This window comes from Osmerus mordax, chromosome 10 (genome assembly GCF_038355195.1).
Source record: "Osmerus mordax isolate fOsmMor3 chromosome 10, fOsmMor3.pri, whole genome shotgun sequence".
NCBI lineage: Eukaryota > Metazoa > Chordata > Actinopteri > Osmeriformes > Osmeridae > Osmerus > Osmerus mordax.
This window is the reverse complement of record NC_090059.1, coordinates 8912903-8931835: the sequence shown is the minus strand read 5'-3', so window position 1 is coordinate 8931835 and position 18933 is coordinate 8912903. Positions and strand designations below refer to the sequence as shown.

The 18933-nt window shown below is 41.8% G+C and overlaps 4 protein-coding genes across 6 annotated transcripts; 2 read left to right on the top strand and 2 right to left on the bottom strand.

Moving 5' to 3' along the window:
- Window positions 1-1131: 1131 nt before the first annotated feature.
- LOC136950658 (C1q-related factor-like) lies at window positions 1132-4023 on the top strand. Its single transcript, XM_067245101.1, has 2 exons — window positions 1132-1770; window positions 3844-4023. Exons 1-2 carry the CDS (start codon window positions 1135-1137, stop codon window positions 4021-4023), a joined length of 816 nt encoding a protein of 271 aa, XP_067101202.1. The 5' UTR covers window positions 1132-1134.
- Window positions 4024-10018: 5995 nt separating this feature from the next.
- On the bottom strand, window positions 10019-13123 carry dcakd (dephospho-CoA kinase domain containing). Of its 2 annotated transcripts, none has more exons than XM_067245022.1 (5): window positions 12861-13123; window positions 12124-12236; window positions 11529-11732; window positions 10753-10840; window positions 10019-10448 (listed from the first exon to the last, which is right to left on the bottom strand). In XM_067245022.1, exons 2-5 carry the CDS (start codon window positions 12233-12235, stop codon window positions 10163-10165), a joined length of 690 nt encoding a protein of 229 aa, XP_067101123.1. In that variant the 5' UTR covers window position 12236; window positions 12861-13123; the 3' UTR covers window positions 10019-10162. The 2 variants fall into 2 exon arrangements, with proteins under 2 accessions (XP_067101123.1, XP_067101124.1); XM_067245023.1 differs by having other exon boundaries at window positions 11619-11732; window positions 12861-12984.
- A 187-nt stretch (window positions 13124-13310) lies between these two features.
- Window positions 13311-16502, bottom strand: pus3 (pseudouridylate synthase 3). Of its 2 annotated transcripts, none has more exons than XM_067245231.1 (7): window positions 16428-16502; window positions 15679-16137; window positions 15206-15483; window positions 14879-15062; window positions 14250-14359; window positions 13879-14051; window positions 13311-13674 (listed from the first exon to the last, which is right to left on the bottom strand). In XM_067245231.1, the coding sequence occupies exons 1-7, from the start codon at window positions 16467-16469 to the stop codon at window positions 13409-13411; spliced, it is 1512 nt and encodes a 503-aa protein (XP_067101332.1). In that variant the 5' UTR covers window positions 16470-16502; the 3' UTR covers window positions 13311-13408. The 2 variants fall into 2 exon arrangements, with proteins under 2 accessions (XP_067101332.1, XP_067101333.1); XM_067245232.1 differs by having other exon boundaries at window positions 15679-16082; window positions 16428-16468.
- A 686-nt stretch (window positions 16503-17188) lies between these two features.
- coa3a (cytochrome C oxidase assembly factor 3a) lies at window positions 17189-18481 on the top strand. The gene is made up of 2 exons (XM_067244811.1): window positions 17189-17474; window positions 17795-18481. The coding sequence occupies exons 1-2, from the start codon at window positions 17189-17191 to the stop codon at window positions 17896-17898; spliced, it is 390 nt and encodes a 129-aa protein (XP_067100912.1). The 3' UTR covers window positions 17899-18481.
- Window positions 18482-18933: the final 452 nt, after the last annotated feature.

Genomic DNA, 18933 nt, shown 5'->3' with positions numbered 1-18933 from the left:
CAATAACATGCAGCCCTTGACCTTGACCTCACTTAGAAACTTATTACAAAATGTGGTAACACTTTATTAGACTGCCCAGTTTTTGATTGTAATTACCAGCTATATAGATATGAATGGATAGTATTTATTGAATCATAATGATTACGTAAGTACTGAATAAGAGATAGGTATTTACTTGTACCTGTACTCCAAAAATAAATGTACTCTTGTACTGTGGATTTAGATCATAATTTTAATCTAAATCTAAAACAAAGCAAGCACTCGACACCTGATCCTTGAGTCTGGTAAACCAGAATGACTCCAATTCCAGCAGTGACTTTAAACTCATACTTCAGTATCTATCCTATTGACTGTGGATAGTCGTTCTTTGATTTGAATGTAGTAGACATAATAGAACAAAACCTGAGAAAAATAAAATCTTTATAAATTGCATGTCATTTCAAGAAGATGAGACAAAAAAAATCAAATAGCTACAAAAATGCTTACATCAGTTTGAAATGCGGTATGTCCCTGACACCCTATCAGTTTGAATGATGTCATTTGAACAGTGAAGGGTCACTTTACCCTGCTTGATTGGCTCCTTTTGATGATCGCATTTCAAATGTCTCCCCCTTCTCTCACTCTCTCTCTCTCTCTCTCTCTCTCTCTCTATTTCTTTCTCTCCCTCCCCGTCTTTCCTCACTCTCTCTTTTTCTTGCTTTCCCCCCATTCCTGAGTCATATGCATTCGAGTGAGGCAATAGTGCGAGCGCATGTTAGTCCTTCTCTCTTCTCTTGCATACTTCCTTTTTCTCTCTCTCTCTTGCTCACTCCACCACTCACCCACCCCCTCTCTCTCTCCTTCTGATCACTGTCTTCCCTGCCTTCCCTCCCTCTTTGCTCGTCTTCCACTTCCACACACACACATACAAACAAGCCCTGCACCCACTCACTCCATCACACAGCGCCCGCTCCTCTCTCTCTCCCCGCGTCTCTCCAGGCTCCTTTCGCGTGTCTCCTGATCACAGGTGGACATTGCAGCCACCCACTCCCAGCAGTCACCATTTCCGCCCCGGAGAGCTCCACGCTGGCAGCACAGCCCCTTCCCCGGCTGAGCATTGGGAGGAAGACCCTGGTGGCGGCCGCCGTGGGGGTCATGCTGGTCCTGATCCTTGTGGTCCTCATCCCGGTGTTGGTCAGCTCCGTGGGGACTGGCGTCGCTGATGCCAGCCACTATGAGATGTTGGGCACCTGCCGTATGGTCTGTGACCCCTTTCTGGACACAGGTACGGGGACCGGCACAGGTGCAGGAACCGCCACGGCCACCACAGACCTCCAGACTGAGAAGGCAGACAACAACGCCCTCGGCGACCACAGCATCGGACCTCCGTTGCCTACCTATGGAGCCAATGGGCCGCAGGGGAAGCCAGGACTACCGGGGAAACCAGGACCCCCAGGACCACCTGGAGAGCCAGGACCACCTGGACCCAAGGGCCCGCCAGGGGACGAGGTCAGGAAGGGGATACTCGGCCTAGGGGGCAAGGGGGCCATCAGCACAGCCACTTACAGCAACACGCCCCGGGTGGCGTTTTTTGCCGGACTGCGTAACCCGCAGGAAGGCTACGACGTCCTGCGCTTCGACGACGTGGTCACTAATCTGGGGGATAACTTTGTGGGCTCGACAGGCAAGTTCACCTGCAAGATTCCTGGCACCTACTTTTTCATCTACAATGTGCTAATGCGAGGAGGAGATGGCACCAGCATGTGGGCGGACCTGATAAAGAACGGCCTGGTGGGTGATATGTTCACTACAATGCACACATTTTATACTTGCGTTAAATTTGTTATCAAGCATTGATGTGTATCATTTTTTCACTTTTGTTTTGCACAAAAATGTACTTACAGAGCCAGACTACAGACATTACATATCCTAATTGAATCTATTAACCTTTAGTCAGTGCCATAGAAAACTTCTGACACAAGCTATTATATTAGGTCATGAGTCTGGTATCTCTACATTCTGGTTTGTGGATCAATTTCCTTTCCTTTCAATCAAGTCAAGAGGTTACCTAATTTGAATTCAGGTTATGAGTGGAAATCATGCTCCCTGGCCTTTCCCTCAACCTAATTTGAAAAAAACAATTATCTAATATGATTACCTATATTAGAAGTGACCTTCACCCTGAAACCCCTATTGAAAAGAATCAAAGCATTTGACAAGTACTGTATAATATTGTGGAATAGTGGCACTTTTCACATTCATCGGGTCGTAAACAAAACCATCCATGTCATGCTTCCGAGCTTGCCCGGAACTCCCTTACAGTTACATGCAATGACAGTGCACAGCGGCAAGCTGCCAACTCTCGCATCTCGATGTGTTTACACATGGATGAAGCTCACTAGTCACCATGAAGTGAATATCAACAGAGCGCTACTATCTCAGCTCCACACACATCAGAGAACCCCCCCAAGCACAGTTCAGTTCAGAGCAGGTGCTCTTTGAAATGAACCATAGTCAGCTGCACAAGCTGTTAAGGATTTGACCCGTGTCTTATAATATTTGCAACCTTTGATTTCCAGCCAGTGTGGTTCTCATCTTCCTCCACGAGTGCTCCTGAGTCGGCTACTGTACTCACAGACCTTGTGACTTTAAGACAGTCAGCTGTATGTAACCTGTATGATAATCACCTGACATTATAGTTAATTAACCATTGTGCACACAATGTCTCTTGTAAGTCACTTGTAAGGTAGGCTATTAGCCTACTGCAATTTCAGTCACAGCGTCGGGTTCAAAGGCAGTAGACAACCACAGAGGCAGGGGAAGTTGAGGCATCCCTCTTATCCCTCTGACATCCATCATCATCCATCATCATCCATCATCATCCATCATCATCCATCATCATCCATCATCATCCAGTCATCCTGACAACAGCCCCCTTAGCCCTCCAGGCCATGTGACATTTTACTTTCTTACTCACCCGGCACTAATTAAAATCCCATGCCGCCATTTTGCTTCTCACTTTGATGACACCCTAAGACTCTGGCTTGAGGGTAAATAACAGCTTCCTAAGAGTCCTGTGAAGTTACAATGTGGGACTTCTTAAAACCTGGAAGCCTAAATATTGCATTAGCCCAGACTTATGGATACTAGGTCTTTCGGTGCCTCTCTGGCTGGTTCAAGCTCCCTTCCAGTCAAAGTGTCACTTTTGTAGTCTCAAATGTGTGAAAGCAGTTAAGGCTCCCAGCTCTGGATTTAGCCTAGCTGTGATTTGAACTAATTAGACTACTTTTACACGTTCTCCTTCGTGTCAAAGTCGTTTTTTTCTCCTTCCAGATTTCCTAAGTTCAACCTTGAGACGTCTGACTGTAAGGAAACAGGATTAAGCAGAGGGGGCAAGTCCAATACAGCGGTCTGACTCAGTCTTGCGTTTTCAGTTGAGTCATAGGCATTATTCACCATGGAAGAAAAACATGGGATTTGCCATAGGGGACAGTTTTACACAAATATCCTTGTGCTTCAACTACATGTTCAGTCCACAACCCCCCAAAAATGGTTTATGCCAACAACAAAAAAATGCCATGCAAATGTGAGGGGTTGGTCATAAGAATGTAAGCAAACTGAACGATTATATTAGTGCTGAAGTTTCAAATTGCTTACTGCACGCATCATGCTTTTAAAACTGTTGCCATGTTTGATTGTATTCTTATTATTTGGATACTTTCCTTTTAAGGGTCTAAAAATGTTGCTTTACGTTGTGAATATCAACATAATAGAATAGGTTGTGGCTTTTTGTGTCTCGCCACCACCCCCCCACCCCCCCACCCCCCCAACCCGCAACCTTATCGCTCATCTCTTTTTTTCCAGGTCAGGGCCAGCGCCATTGCCCAAGACCAGGACCAGAGTTATGACTACGCCAGCAACAGTGTCATCCTGCATTTGGACGCCGGAGATGAGGTCTTCATCAAACTGGACGGGGGCAAAGCCCATGGGGGCAACAGCAACAAATACAGCACCTTCTCAGGGTTCATCCTCTTCGCTGACTGAAGACAGGAGGATGTGGGGGTCAAGGGTCAGGGCTGGAGGGCATTCACTTCCTGTCTCTCAGTTGTCGCCATCATGGGACAGGTAGATGTTGCCCCTAAGCACTGATACAGGGTCAGATTTATTTCAAACCACTACATGGATAAGATTAGGTAACTGGTCCTAGATCTGTGGTTAAAGGCAACCTCCTACCTCAAGCCAGTGTTATTTTTCTTCCATAACTGCATTTTGGAATGGGTCTGCATATTGTCATTGTGATGAATCAGGGATTCACTTAAGGAGGATGGTGTAATACTTATACCATATGTTGGCTGACATGACATTGCAAAGTGTAAAGAAGTACATGTTTTTGAAAGTTATGACGGAGGTCACTGCATTGTCTACCTGCCAGATGCTACTCTACAGTGTACATAATATTTCAACCTTGGCCGTTTTTTTAAGGTGATGTGCTTCAAGAACTCTAGACACAGTTTTTTGATTTGCCAATGTAGTGCTAAGTATGTTGTTTTTATCACTTGGAAAGAAAGACTTGATTTGAATCCGAGCCTGTTAATCCTATGTTGTCTGATGAATTTGAAATGTTGTTACATCCCATAGTACTTGGCTCATTATTAGTGTATAACCTTGTAAATTGAATATTTAATGTGGAAACACCATAAAAGCAATGTCTGTCTGTATGTTACTTGTTCAGTGTATATTGAAACTATAGCCATCAAGATATTGACGTACTAAGATGTTGTCACAAGTGAGTGAACCAAATTGATGTTCAAGCGATCCATCTCAAAAGCTTGTGATTGGCCCATGCATGTATGTTTATTTTCATCAGTGTTGTGCATCTCAACTATGTTGATGTCAGTAAATGAACAACCAATAGATGGTAGCAAGCGTCAAGGGGCATTTCTGTTTGTTTTTATAACTCGTGCTTTAATTGTCCATGCCTTTTGGCAATAAATCTGATTGGATTTTCATTTGTTAGCTAGTCCTCTCATGTGGCCGAGTTAATGTCACTCCTTTCATTCATGTGGTCCGACTTATCAATTCGTCGGACGGTCTCGTCGCTCAACCTCTGTGGTTGGCATTCACTCACTCACAACGAGGGGGATGATAAGAAAGCACAGCAAGGGGCAATCAAACTAAGAAATGGAGAGAGGAGAGAGGGAGCCTCACAGCTGTGTTAAATGCCAAATGACTAAAGAGATAATTGCTTCTCACAATCAAAGGGGAGGGTGTTTTTTGCTCTTAATAGCTGTGGAGAATACGTGTTGAGATGCAAGGAGTGAGACAGAGGGAGGGACGGTGGTTAACAAACATTATGGCACAGCTTAGATCCTCATTTATGTTATCTGAGATGGCAAATTAGACAGTGATACAACCTCGGAAATAATAGTTGAAGACAGGGGAGCTGCCTAAAGGCTCCAGTTGTAAACTATAATCTTTGGTGCTGTTCCATGGGCACTTTGCTTTCTGTGCCTTAGTGACAACTATAACTTGAAAGTGAGTGAACTCACACCATAGGTACAGTATATCAAGTATTGTTTGCCACATCCATTCAATGGGATGTGCAGTATTTCACTAATCCAGCTATTATCATGTGCACTTGTTTAAGTTTCATAATTTCAATCATTGTCACTTTACTCGTTCTAATACTAAAACTAAACTAAAATCGTAGGAAATCTCCATTCAAGTCTGAATGCAAAAACAAATTCTTAGAAAGAGAGTATAAGCATTCCATTTAAGACTAAGGCTCTGTTTGAATACTACATACATACTGCAGTATGAAGAGAGAGGCTAATCAGCCTCCAGCTCCAAGCTGCATCCTCAAAGTCTAAAGACAGCAGAATTCCTCTGGACACAATTAGGGCCGAGGTCCTTTTTCCATTGGAGAGGTCACATAACCCATAGGGGGACCCAAGACTGCAGAGACCTCTATCTTCTCACAGGGCATATGAGCACATCGTCAAATTAAAGACTTCATGTCACAATGTCAAAGGCAAATGCCCTGGGTCTGCCAGAGTAGCTTTTATCCCTGAAAGCATCAGAGCTGAACATTGGTGGCAAGCTGGCAACATCTGTACTTTTATGACTGCCTGCAGAACTTTGCTGATTCCACTACTCCAAACTGTGGGCTATTGTCAGAGAACGAATATGTCCAGCTACTTCACTATGCACACACACTATACATGTCACAGATTATCAATACAACAGACTACTGGCAGGTCTAACAGTAATAGAATGTTGTACGTAATCATAACACTGCAGTCTCCTCTTGCTGGCCCCGTACAGTAATTAGCAAGGTTACCAACAGCCTTAGCAGTTGCTGCAAAGTCTTTGCAACACTGTGACCAAGTCTGACTAATATGCCTGAGAGAGAGGAGAGAGCAGACAAATGTAATTCCCTTGGCAGGCACCATCTTGGTCTCCCCTCGCCAAAAAGGAGGATATTTAATTCTGACTGGCAATTGTTGATTACACAGCAAAAAGCTTCCCCTGAGCTTTTAGTGATTTTGGTCTGTAACATAGCTAAACCTACCCAAAGGCCATAGTTAAATTTATAATTAAACAAATCATGTTTGCGGTGGTTGAACTTTTGACTTTTATTTACTGTTTTAAAGTGTATCTAAATTGCCACCTGGTCCAGACCAATCGGCTTGCCAAAATTGGTTCATTGTTGAGTTGCTTTGTCCATGTAGTCATGGTTAAAACGATGAAATTGTTATTTGTTGGAGAATCTTCCTCCTTCCATAATCCATGCGAGATTAGGATGCTTAAATGTAATTCCCTCATTGAATGCAGGTAATCTCCTTTTACATGGAACGACACTAGTTAGATAGGAAACAGACATTTGTTCATTCCCACCCACTCCTTGTGTCTTTGGATGGGAATGGTTGGAGTTGACATTTACAACAGCAAAAAAGTCAAGCTTTGAGTCTTATCAGTATCAGCCAGACCCTGAAGTGTTAGTGGGGCTTCGTTTCCAGAAGGCAACTGGGTGCTGCGCTTGAAATCGTTCTGTTGCCATGTTAATAACCCCTTTTTGTGATACTATCTTTAGCATCCCTACTTAGCACACTAGGGGAGGAGGAATCACTGTTAAATGCAGATGTCTTCAACTCTCTCGTTTTTTGTCTCCCTCCCTCAACCTCACACAGATACAGATACTGTACATCGGCCCCCTGCTCAAACTCATATCCACAGCTGGGTGCACAGAGGACCATGCATGTGCACACACGTGCATGCATGCACATACAAACATCCGCGGAAACAGGAGCACACACATTCTTCCTTTATCTCAATCCCACTCTTCCCACCTGACACATGCACAACTTGATAGATACATACTTGAATAACAAACATCCCACACATCCCACCATCATACATGGTCTAGCATCTCTCCAGTGTGTCGGTGACTCAATAAAAACAGACCCCCCACATACACACACACATACACACACGCGTACATACAGCTGACTGATACCACGCTAACAGGCAAAGACAGGTTGAGTCATGCAGTGGGACTGTCTGCCATGTTGGCTGTCTTTTCACCTCTGCATAGTCTTGTGTATGCGGTCTGACAAAGGGCCTCCACACACTGCCTTTCACCCCTCCAACCTCCTTTCCTAAATGTTACATAACAGAAGCCTTAAAAAGACAACTTGGGGTTTCTAGTAGAGGTTGTTTCCGTAGTTCATTTGTTGTATCGCAGGTGCCCACTATTACAAGGACGTAAAAATGCTGCAAACATTATTCACCCCAGGAATCCAAAGTATGCAAAATATGAACTTAATCGTACCAGCTCATTTTTATAACCTTTACTTGCAATTAATTCCAGAAACGTGAGGTATATGCTACCGTCTGTCTTTGTTATTCCGAACAGCGTTACCTCCTCTGAGTACAGCGGGAGGCAGACGGATGAGAAACCACTCGGACGGGAGACTACAACATGTCTGTGCACTGTGCTGCCCATAGGCTACACTTTCAGAACAAGCTGCTGTGACTATCTAACTCCTTGCCCCCTGCTAGGATACAATTATCTGGTTTACTCGGAAATAGCCTGGCTGTGTGTGTGTGTGCGTGTGTGTGTGTGTGGCCCCTCTATGTACAGTACGGGTGTCTGGGTAATGTGAGTGTCTGCTTTGGTGTCACTCCCTCCAGGAAGTTTACCGGGGGGGGGGGGGGGGGGGGGGGGGAGATGCAGAGAAAATATGGCTAATTATACAAAAACAAATACTTTTATTTCCCTTGACTTCTAACAGGTTCACACTTTATAATCCATATATCATTCTCAGTCTGAACGTTGAGCATATCAAGTTACTGTTTCATAAACAGAAAGAAATGAAAAAGAGACACTTGGAATTTCTTCTAACCAGCTGGCTGGTCAGTACTGTCAGTAGGATGCCCTCTGGTTCGAGCTGAAAAAAATCATTACGAATAGACAGTTCCTTCCCATGGCAGCGGGCAATGAACAGCTCAGAGGTGATTTTGTGTTACAGTGTGTGAATGTGAGAAAAGATTGTGCATTATACATGTGTGTGACTGTGAGTAGCCAGCGTTCGTTAACTGCCCTCTGGCCCCCTTCACTCCACATTAATTCTGCAGTTTCTTGATAAAAGAGGAACTCGTACCAGCAGCTCCTTTGGACAGAGCCATGCAGGCCACCCCAGGTCTGCATGCCCAGGAAAATAGCAGCACGGTGCAGTTGTTCTCTGGTGCCACTCCCGCCAGCCCGAATCCTGCCAAGGAACTCCCACACAAAATGACAAGGGATCGCAAGATCATGCAATAAGGAGGGCACTCTCACAAGGCTGTGTCTCAAAAGTCAATCACAGCCGGGAAATGGCAATAAAGATCTGGAGATGGTTCCTTCATAAAATATTTCTCATGTGATGTGATTAGAAAAACGTCGCAACATACAGTATTGGAAGGCTGATCTGTGTTGGTAATACAAACAAAAACATGTAGTGTAGGGTGTAATTATTTTAATAAAAAACCGTTAATGTTCCATGTGACATATTGCAATTGTGTTGGATGACAAGTGAAATAGCAGCTGATCTAACAAGTAAACCGTTTTTTCCTCACGTACAGACCTTTAAAAAACTAGTTTTATTATTTACAGAAAACGGCTTCAAGTGTAAGAAAAGACACAGTGGCATGTTCAACATCTTCACATCAACATTCTGACAGCATGTAAGCTAACTTTTGTGTAAATTAGCATTGCTTGTGTGTTTAAAGTGGATTGTCAAATACGTTTCTTTACTAGATTCAACAGTGGCAAAATCCACCAAATCTAAAACATGAATAAAAGAGTAGAGATATTTAGTCTTTAGATATTCTACCAAAATTACAAATTCTGACTGTATTATGAATAGTACAGTTCCACCTAACCAACAAAATGATTTAAAACCATAGCAGTGTTTTTCTTTTTTGTAAATATAATTGCGATACTTTTTGCATTTTAAAATACTAATAATATATTTGTTTGCTATGATGTCAATACATTCATGAATTCTTCCAAATGTATCTGTTAGCTAGAGTATAATAAAATATATTTAAATTATAATTCAAACGTGATTGTGCCCAACACACATCAGATTTGTCCTATTCTTCTTCATTTAAATCACACAAACCAAGTTTAGTGATTTGGGGAAAATACTCTCACACTGTCAGTATCAGCAGATCAGAACACCTTCAGGTATGAACATTCTCTAAGTGCTAAGTCTTTCTCTTCACTGAAAGTGAATTAAAGTGAATTACAACAAGTAGTAAGCAGATATATCCCCTTCAATTCACTGTAAAATAAGGATAAAAAGTACTCTTTTTGTAGTACAAAATATTACAGTGAAGTACAAGTGGCAACTTTTTTTTAACTATTGTTATTTGTTAGCTTTGACTGCATAGAAAGCTGTTGGTATATATTGTCAACCGTTTGTTTTTAAACCAAAGTGGGGATCTAACCATTGGTAGACAATGGTAGACCACGCTGTCAGTGCAAATTGCCAGCGTCAAATTTGTAGCATCAAAAGTTATGAACATATTAACCAGAGCACATCTAACCACACTCTTATTGTAGCTGACCTGTGGTGCAATGATATCAATCTTCCATTTACTCAAACCCCCACAGCTCCTAGTGTTTCTCCTGCATGGGTTATGAAATCAACAGCTTAGTGGCGTAGAGAAGAAATCCACCGAAGCCGGCGGTGGCTGCTATGGCAATGACCCTGACCAGCAGGAACTCCATGGAGTCCTCCAGCTTCGTGTGCAGCCGCAGGACCTGTCTGTGGGTGTCCTCACGGCTGCCCGAGTTCTCGATGACGTGATTAGCCAGGCCGCGCTTCTCGTTGAGGGGCATCTGGGCGGCGATGCGCTGCTCGGCCTGCTCCTGGGTCAGCCCGTCCCTGTGCATCAGGCGGGAGAGCTGAGTGGCGGGGTCGCTGGAGAGGAACAGACAAAGGGAGCATAACGCTTATTTGGAGTCTTGGAAATGTTAAAAATAACCGTCTAGGAATAAACGGTTTGTCTTATTACACTTCAGAGAGGTGATGATAGGGGTGGAGCACGAGGGATAATCTATTTCTTTTGTTCGCCTTTAATTTGTTGAGGCATATCTCTACAAACAAAAAACACAGACAGGCATGCTGAAGACAAAAAAAGCTAATAACACAGGCTGCAAAACAGACAAGAAGCTGGAATTTCATTCAGAGAGGGTGACGAATGTGTGCGGGTCAGAGCCTTTACCAGTAGACAACCACGGTGTGGTTGAGGAAGCGTGTCAGGCGCCGGGTCTCAAAGAGCAGGGGCACGTCTAGCACCACGTAGCGATACCCTGGAGGGAAAAGAAGAACTGCACTCGAAAATAGAGTACCATCACTTTTGACTTTCGGTCGAGTTAAAAACAGTGTTAAAGGGATTTCAGTATACGAGTTTTCTTCACATCGGCCCTGTTGAGTTTATCCTCCAGAAACAAAACTACAGTTATTCTTGAGATTTAACCCTGGAAACGTAGGCCAATGGATTCACAGGTAGACTTGTCTTAAAGTGGCTAAAAACTTTTAAAATATATATTCAAATGAAATGCGCGATATAAATAGCACAATATCAAAACGTTTGATTTTATTTAATTCTAACAACTGTCAATAGAGAGGTTCATACACTGTGCTGATATGAAAGTAAGTGCATAGGTGTGTAAGCCCAATAGGCATACAGTACAGTGCTGAAACTGTACTGTATGTTCTCAAATTATAACAGAGGGAAACAGTTCACATGCAAATATGAATAATTAGTGTGAATAGTGATGCTTTACTGGGGGTTACACCAGTATTAATGTTGAACATAAATATATGTGATATACTAGGACAGAAAATAGAGGACAGTATTAAAAAGACATGCCAAAGCAGGGAACTGACTATTTGTTCTGATGAAAATAACAAGCCAACAGAACATCAATAGGCAACAGTGAGCTATTCTATGCAGAACTGGACCCAAAGGACTGACCCAATAACCGAGTCTCTAACCTCTGAGGAAGTAGAAGAGGATCTGTTTGAGCATAGCTTTGTGGATCTCAGGGTGGGTGATGGAATTAAGCAGTCGGCGCTTCTCCTCACTTGCGAAGATGAGCTGGCCCAGCTTCTGCCTGTCAATCTCCCCATTCTCTAGCAGGATCTCTGGCCCAAAATGGCGTACTATCTTGCAAAAGGCCGGACTGTGGGGCTCCACCACTGCAATAGAAATGGAATTTACAAATTAAGCAATGCAGTACCTTATTCATTTGTTCTCATTCTTATACCACACATATTATTGGTGAGTATAGTAACGCACATAGGCTAGGACTTCTTTATTCTAGGTTTGGATTATTTATTAGTGCTTTAGGCTACTAGTGTGGAAGAAGAGTTATGTCCGTCGCACACCAGGGATTCTCTTGTGGAGTAGGACCAAATAATAATGATAATACAAATAGCAATAGACTAAACAAATAAAATCTACCTCATGTTGAAAGTATATATCACCAGTATGCTGTTAAAGAGAAGGAAATCAAGGGAGAAAGATAATGATAAATAGAGCAGACCATTGTTGACCTCCCCATGTCAAACCCACATGCTGGAAGCCCACCTTTTCTAGCCACCACATCAGCATCGATGATAGGGCAGCCGAGCTCTCGCAGGATGGAAGACACAGTGCTCTTGCCTGAGGCGATTCCTCCAGTAAGTCCCACAAGAAACATTCTAGTCACAGAACAGAGTTGGTCAGTGTGGACTTGATTTGCCCTTCATTTTCATTCATTTATTTTGTTACATTGTCTTGAGTACAGTCAAAACAAATTCCATACCAAATTGTAAGCTGCAATACCAGTGCTCATCTGCATAACATATTTAATTGTATATGCTAGCCTACATGTCCTTCTGGGCATAACCAGTTATGAATTTGAATATATATTTTAGATTTTTGTATCAGCAATTTCTTCCTGTAAATTGAGTAGTCCATCTATATGTCAACGTAAGATCCGTAATATGTGATTTCAGTGTTATTGTTTTAAACGCCACTCCCCCTACTCCACGCACACAGAAACTGATGAAGCATGCAGCTGATGTTTCACCTTAAATGACAAAACATCTTACACGAACATTAGTTACACATTTATTGGCTATATGACATTAGCCACATGACATTAGCAAGCTGATGGCATAGCAATATACAGTGGCTTTAGGCGAAGGCTGACTACCTAGCTAGTATAGTACTTTCAACAATAACAATACATACACGGAAACATGTTGTCATCGTCATTCATACAAAAACATGTACTTAAACTAGCAAGTTAGTTAATGGGATATATACACGTCATCCTATACCTTTGTTTGGTTCAGTCAATTAAGTTCAGTCGACTAGATCTGACCCAAGAAAGATCACAACTACTAGCTTATCTGTGGGAAAGCTAGCGGGCCAGTAGCAAGCCTAACGTTGCAGTTAGAAATTGATCCCAGATATTTGCTAAAAGTACAAAGCAAAGCCAATGTTATCTAAGTCACAAACATTATGCATATATAATTAAGTGACTAACACAGTGCAGTGAAATTGCACATCCAAATACGTTATGTTATTGTCATTTAGCTAGCCAACTAGCTAAGAACTGACAAGTGCATCAAGAACAACCTTCCGGCAGACCTTCGTGATGGAAAAACGTTCCACATCAAGTTTAAATGCTTTACTCGTTAAAATTCTTAGGGAAGTACTGATTCCATAAGAACATCTTAAAATATAACCCTAACTATCAGATTAAAATAAAGAGAAAGTTCCAAATGACATCTTAAAATATATTTTTTAATTCAAAACAAAATGCTCTATAACACAAAAGCAAGGATAGTAATTAAGGCTTATTAAAGTATAATTTCCCTGGAAATTAATCCCGTTTGTCATTTGTGTCACCATTGGATGACACTTCCTTGACAACTGACATATGAGGGGAGTTGTGGGAAAGCTTTGACCTTTTGCCCCTGTGCACCAGTTCACCTCCATTTTCCCCTTCCTCGCGTTCAAGCCTGCCTCGTTTAACAAAATGTTCTATCCTGGACTCTAAGCTCTCGCAGCATGGACGTTCCAGTAAAGGTTTGTAATTCTTCTGTCTAGTCCCCTCCATCAGCCAGCAATGGGTAGATGGAACGCCCCCTGTGGATGGAGACAAAATGAGAGGACATGAGAGGTCAACAGCCATTACAGATTCTTACCCAATGCGAGTGTAGCAGAAGGATTGCAGATCCTAGAGAGATTTATTCCAGGCATGTGGGTACAGCAAGAAATGTACCCTCCGATCAATTTTGATTAGTTGCTAGTACTAGTGACACAGTGAGTCAACTCTTCTGACTTCCTTACCTGAGTGTCCAAGGCCTTGGACCATGCCATAGAGGACTTGGGTCTTAACGGCACTCTGTGTCCAGTGATGCTGCAAAGTCCCCAAGGTATGGCTCACCTCTTCAGCCTCATGAAGCCAGCTCAGACCCTCAAAATGGCAGTCATATAGCACCAGGGGGAAGTCCACTGCCATGCTGGAGGAGTAGCACAGGTAGGGATCATTCATAACTGCAGTACATCAGTACGACAGGAATGCCGTTGTGACATTTCATATTAATAGTAAATGTATCTGTGATATCCACCCAGATTTTAATTTTTTATAGAAAACATTTCTAGCAACTTCCCTGTAGATTTTTCTTCTGTTGAATTTGTTCTCGTCTGTTAAGACTGACCTGTACTGTGGTTTCCTGGGATTATTGTCAACATCCATGAGTTGATCTATTATATCTGGGTTCTCCAACTTTTGTCCAATCAGGAGCAGGATAGCCATCATACAACGCACCTGTTGGAGATCAATTCACCACCTAAGTTTAAAGCCACTTCTCAATTACCTATGCAGGCTGTTTCACAGCCACATTCTATCAAATCATCTTTGATTCAAAAATCTAACTTGTCTGTCACAAAGTGTAATTTAACACATAATTCCTTTTTTTAATTTTTATTAAACCCTATGATTAATACTCACAGATGGCTAAACTAATCAACCCTGGGCTTGATTCTGACAAAGGATTGTTTGGTGGTAAATCCTGGGTTTTATAGCCCCTAGTGGCCAACATTTTTAAAGAACTTTGTGACATATGAGTGCCTTTCCGAGGTATTCTGACATCACAAGGAGGAGTTAATTGGCCCATTGAAATGTGAAGAGGTGGGATAAGGCTGAAATTGGCAGGTTTAGTTCCACTTTAACTTACTGTAGAATGTGTGGTATTCAAATTTGATTTCTAGTGCCCTTATATTGTAAGCGCTACAACTCAAACCATCAAGATTCAACGTTCAGAAATGGTATCAAGTATTGCCACACCTGGTGATAGAGAAAGGCCAGCCCTTTGACCTCAAACACATAGAGGTCATGTGACCCGGTGCTGGACACACTGTGTGGCTGTACAGGCTGGATAGTTGCAGACAGGATGGTCCTTTGGAACTGCAGGACTCCGTTACCAACATCCATCTTGCAGATGTTGCGGAAGTCATGGGTACCCTCATAGCTGTGGGGTAAGGGGAGAGATTCAGTTAAACAGTTACTCTCACGGTGAAGCTAAAAATATTGACTGATTTACGCTTTACAATGTGTTGAGAATTCAAAGCAGTTTTTCTCTAATGTGGCAGAGTTCAGAGTACATAAACTCACCATTTGGCTGCCTCTGACATCAACGACACATTCAGAGCGCCGCAGGGAAAGTAGTACCGGTAAGTTCTTGATCGACAGTCAAAGCGTGCACTGAATTCCGCCGCCACAGGTGCCCAGTCAAGGATTCTGATGTCTTGAGGAAGGACTCTGTTCAGCATCTTTACATAAGGGAGTTCCACTGCATCTTCTTTGATCTTGGCACCAACACGAACATTAGCTGGGAGGGTCACCCCAAAGCCTCCACAAAACTGATTGGATCTCAAATCTATAGATATGACCTTGAGAAAAAACACAAATGGGGAAGGATGTGCGTGAATGTCTTATAACTGGTCCACCGTTTTCATGCTCCAATATTTTCATAGTGAAAATCCAAATTAAAGTATTTGAACATGGCGTGGAAAGACAAATCAGGGGGCGATTACTGCTTCTATATTTGAATATTTGTTTTGAATAACAGCAGTGTCAAAACTGACTTGAGAAAAGGCGCTGACTCCCTTGTCAGTGCGTCCACACCGGTGATAGTTGGAACTCTGGCGATCTTGGATCAACTTGGTCTTAAGAAAAGCCTCAAACAGCCTGGCTTCAACTGTGTTGTCTGTGTTCTCCTGGACAGCAAAGCCCTGATAGGACCAACCAAGGTAAGCCAAGCGTAGGGCTACATGGCGTCGAGGATGAGTGGAAAAGTCAAATGGTCTATCTTGACCCTTTTTCTTTCCCTTCTTCGTGCCCCCAGTAGTATCAGGGTGGTTTACTTTCTCAACCAGACTGGATTTGGTTGTGCCCTCCATCTTATTTGCAGGCATATCCTTCTCTCCAAGCTGTGTCTTCAGTCTCTGAACCTCAGCCTCCAGGTCCCTGACTCGCTGTAACAAATCCTCTGACATAGCTAACGAAGTTAGAGCATTGACGACGAAGACTGCTGGAAAACGTATCTGGGGATTTAGGAAAACAATCACCAAAATAGTTTAGAGTGATTCATTTTGACTGTGGAATACATCCAGCAAAGTGAATGATAATATTGATGTATTTCTGCATTATTCATTAAGAAACTATATGCACACAATTTGCTACCTAGCTTATAGCACCCATTGGGCGTCCGTGTCTAGCTAGCTAAACAATGTCTGATACACAGCTAGCGCTTTAGGTGCCACATTTCAGTAGTCACAAATGGGACTGCAACCCACATGTCAGTGTATCTTGCAGGTCCGTAGACTAGGCTCACCTTTGCTTTGACGTGTCTTGTAGGCGCAAACCAAAACTGCATTCCCAACTTCAGACTCAAAACTGTGTAGCTACATCTGACATGCTTGTTTTCTAGATTTTCAAAATAAAAGCACATAAAAACGATCAAACGTAACTTGGAATATCTTCCACGCTCTATTTGTTGAGTTGTAAGTGACATTTGTATAGTAATAATAATAATAATAATAAAATAATTAAAAAAACATTTTAAATAAAATTAATGCCAAGCACTTAATACAATGTACAGGTAAACCTGGCTGTGGAGATGTAAAAGGGATATTGAAATTTGTTTATAGTGATTAGCAAATTTAAGCTACACGTAAAATTAACTTGATATCCCTCTCTACTCGTAGAAATCCATTATTTATTTTTTACATTTATCAGCCAGTTTGTTCAGTGCTGTAGCGATGACACGGTGCGGTGGATGCATGTAGGATGCAATTTCAAGAGGAAACTATTGAAATTGTGATCTATAGAATGTGCACTGTGAAATACGACAGGACTTGCTATGCATTCATTGTTCATTCTTTAGAACACGTATTAGACCACTTTCAAACAAATGCAAACAGAATGTTTTTCAAATAGTTAAAACACCTTTATTTGGAAAAACTAAGCATAACCCGGAAGTATGTCCTAACTGTTCCTGTCAATTTGTGTGTCACGGTTTAATCTGACCGGGCTAACGCGCAATAGTTGGTTGCGCTGTGCAGAGTTCTTCAATGCCTGGATGGGCATAAAGACATGGGCTTTATCATTGTATTCAGATCGTATAATAGACGCACACACGGTGTTTGTAACAAACCGGATATCGCCACCGACACTGCAAGCATGGCCGACAAGACACCCACGGAGAAATCTGAGGCTGCTTTCGCGAAAAGGATAGATCCAACGAAAGACGACCTTTCAAATGAACAAACTTTCTTTATGAGACAAGTCGAACTTGCACAGTGGAAGAAGAAAACGACACATCTAAGAGGCCGAAATGTTGCAACGGGACTTGCTATTGGAGCTATAGTGATGGGCATATGTATCCTTACTTAACCTAAGCTAGTAGTACAGTGTCGCAAGGTGAACTATGTAATGTTAGCCACTTAGCTTGCAAGGTTTTAGCGGAAAGCCAGCGAAGTTTAAGCAGTCATTGCAATGTAAGGATAGCTGTAATAGACGGGATTGTAAGTGTTTTACAAATGCATTTGTCTATTTTTCATCGTTCACAATTTTTGTCGGGAATACCACACATATTTAGCTGGTTAGGTAGGTTACTAGCAAGATAATTGCATTTTTTAGCTGTGTTTCAGAATCATCCAGCTCCTGTAACCTTACGTTTGCCTTGACCTTAGTTCCTAGATGGCTACACATTTTACTCGGTGTCACAGGAGAAGATCATGGACGAGTTGGACGAAGAAGCCAAAGTTGCGCGACTGAAAAGGCCAAAGACGGGGGCTAACTGAAATGGACTTAAATGCTGGAGTGATGTTCCTCTTAGCCTGACTTGTCACTTGAACTGGAAAGGTACTCTTTCCTGACAATTATGGCACTATCATATTCCACAGCTAGCTACTATTGCTATAGATGCACTGTTGGACAGTCTAGAATTGGTTGTGTTTTGTGTTGCTGACAAAATTGTCCATATTATGATTGTCAGTGGAATGAGTGATCCATTGTTGCCCAAAACTGGCAAGTTTCAGTAAGCATTATACCATAATATTGCCATTAAAAAGGCACTGGTTCCAGTGTGTAAAATAATTTAACAGTATCATGGAAAATCCAGAAGATGAAGAGAAGTAATTCAACTACTTTATAACTCATTCTTTTTACAGTGGCCTTACTTGGCGTTATAAATAATAAAAATACATAAAAACGAATACATTATGAAACGTAAACAATTTATGATAGAATATTGAGTTGTACACAGTATTCTTTTTTCTTTTTAATACAAATTAAATCAATGTGAGGCATATATGTATCATTTGAGTCATGTAGATCAAATGTAAAATATGGATATTTATTGATAGTAAATGACCAAAAAAGGAATGAATCTGAATTTTATTATAATTTGTATTTATTGCATTTTTCAAAATAAGAATTACAGAGTGAGGGAATGTACAATGAAGCAACATAATGTAGCCCTATAGAGTAAAAATAGCAAATAAGACATTAGAAGGAAAAGGCACAGATTCACAGAGGAAGGACAGCAGCTTCATAAAGAAACAATCATATACATTCATACATTTTGGATTGTACTCACATTTTTATCAATATATTACACATTTGAACTTGTCATACATGAGTATCAATTTCTAGAGAATTCAGTGTGCATATATAAGGCAACTACTAAAGGTTCACAGTTTATTGATTCATAACACCATCCAGAGGAAATAACATCCTACTGTAGTTTACACTGTTAATGGTTGTGTGCAAATGTATAAAGCTCAGAGAAGGAGATTAACTTAAATATATAATTTCTTAGATGTGATCGATTGACA

What these genes read in the sequence shown, in the direction of transcription:
- LOC136950658 (XM_067245101.1), top strand. Translation starts at nt 1,135, where the DNA reads ATGCTGGTCCTGATCCTTGTGGTCCTCATCCCGGTGTTGGTCAGCTCC. An exon ending in ACCTGATAAAGAACGGCCTG is followed by an intron (nt 1,771 to 3,843) that starts GTGGGTGATATG and finishes CTTTTTTTCCAG; the next exon opens with GTCAGGGCCAGCGCCATTGC.
- dcakd (XM_067245022.1), bottom strand. Translation starts at nt 12,235, where the DNA reads ATGTTTCTTGTGGGACTTACTGGAGGAATCGCCTCAGGCAAGAGCACT. An exon ending in CCTCTTCTACTTCCTCAGAG is followed by an intron (nt 10,841 to 11,528) that starts GTTAGAGACTCG and finishes TTTTCCCTCCAG; the next exon opens with GGTATCGCTACGTGGTGCTA. An exon ending in CACACCGTGGTTGTCTACTG is followed by an intron (nt 10,449 to 10,752) that starts GTAAAGGCTCTG and finishes GTTCCTCTCCAG; the next exon opens with CGACCCCGCCACTCAGCTCT.
- pus3 (XM_067245231.1), bottom strand. Translation starts at nt 16,469, where the DNA reads ATGCAGTTTTGGTTTGCGCCTACAAGACACGTCAAAGCAAAG. An exon ending in TGGCCTTTCTCTATCACCAG is followed by an intron (nt 14,360 to 14,878) that starts GTGTGGCAATAC and finishes GATCTCCAACAG; the next exon opens with GTGCGTTGTATGATGGCTAT. An exon ending in CCAAGGCCTTGGACACTCAG is followed by an intron (nt 13,675 to 13,878) that starts GTAAGGAAGTCA and finishes CTCCATCCACAG; the next exon opens with GGGGCGTTCCATCTACCCAT.
- coa3a (XM_067244811.1), top strand. Translation starts at nt 17,189, where the DNA reads ATGGGCTTTATCATTGTATTCAGATCGTATAATAGACGCACACACGGT. An exon ending in AGCTATAGTGATGGGCATAT is followed by an intron (nt 17,475 to 17,794) that starts GTATCCTTACTT and finishes CTTAGTTCCTAG; the next exon opens with ATGGCTACACATTTTACTCG.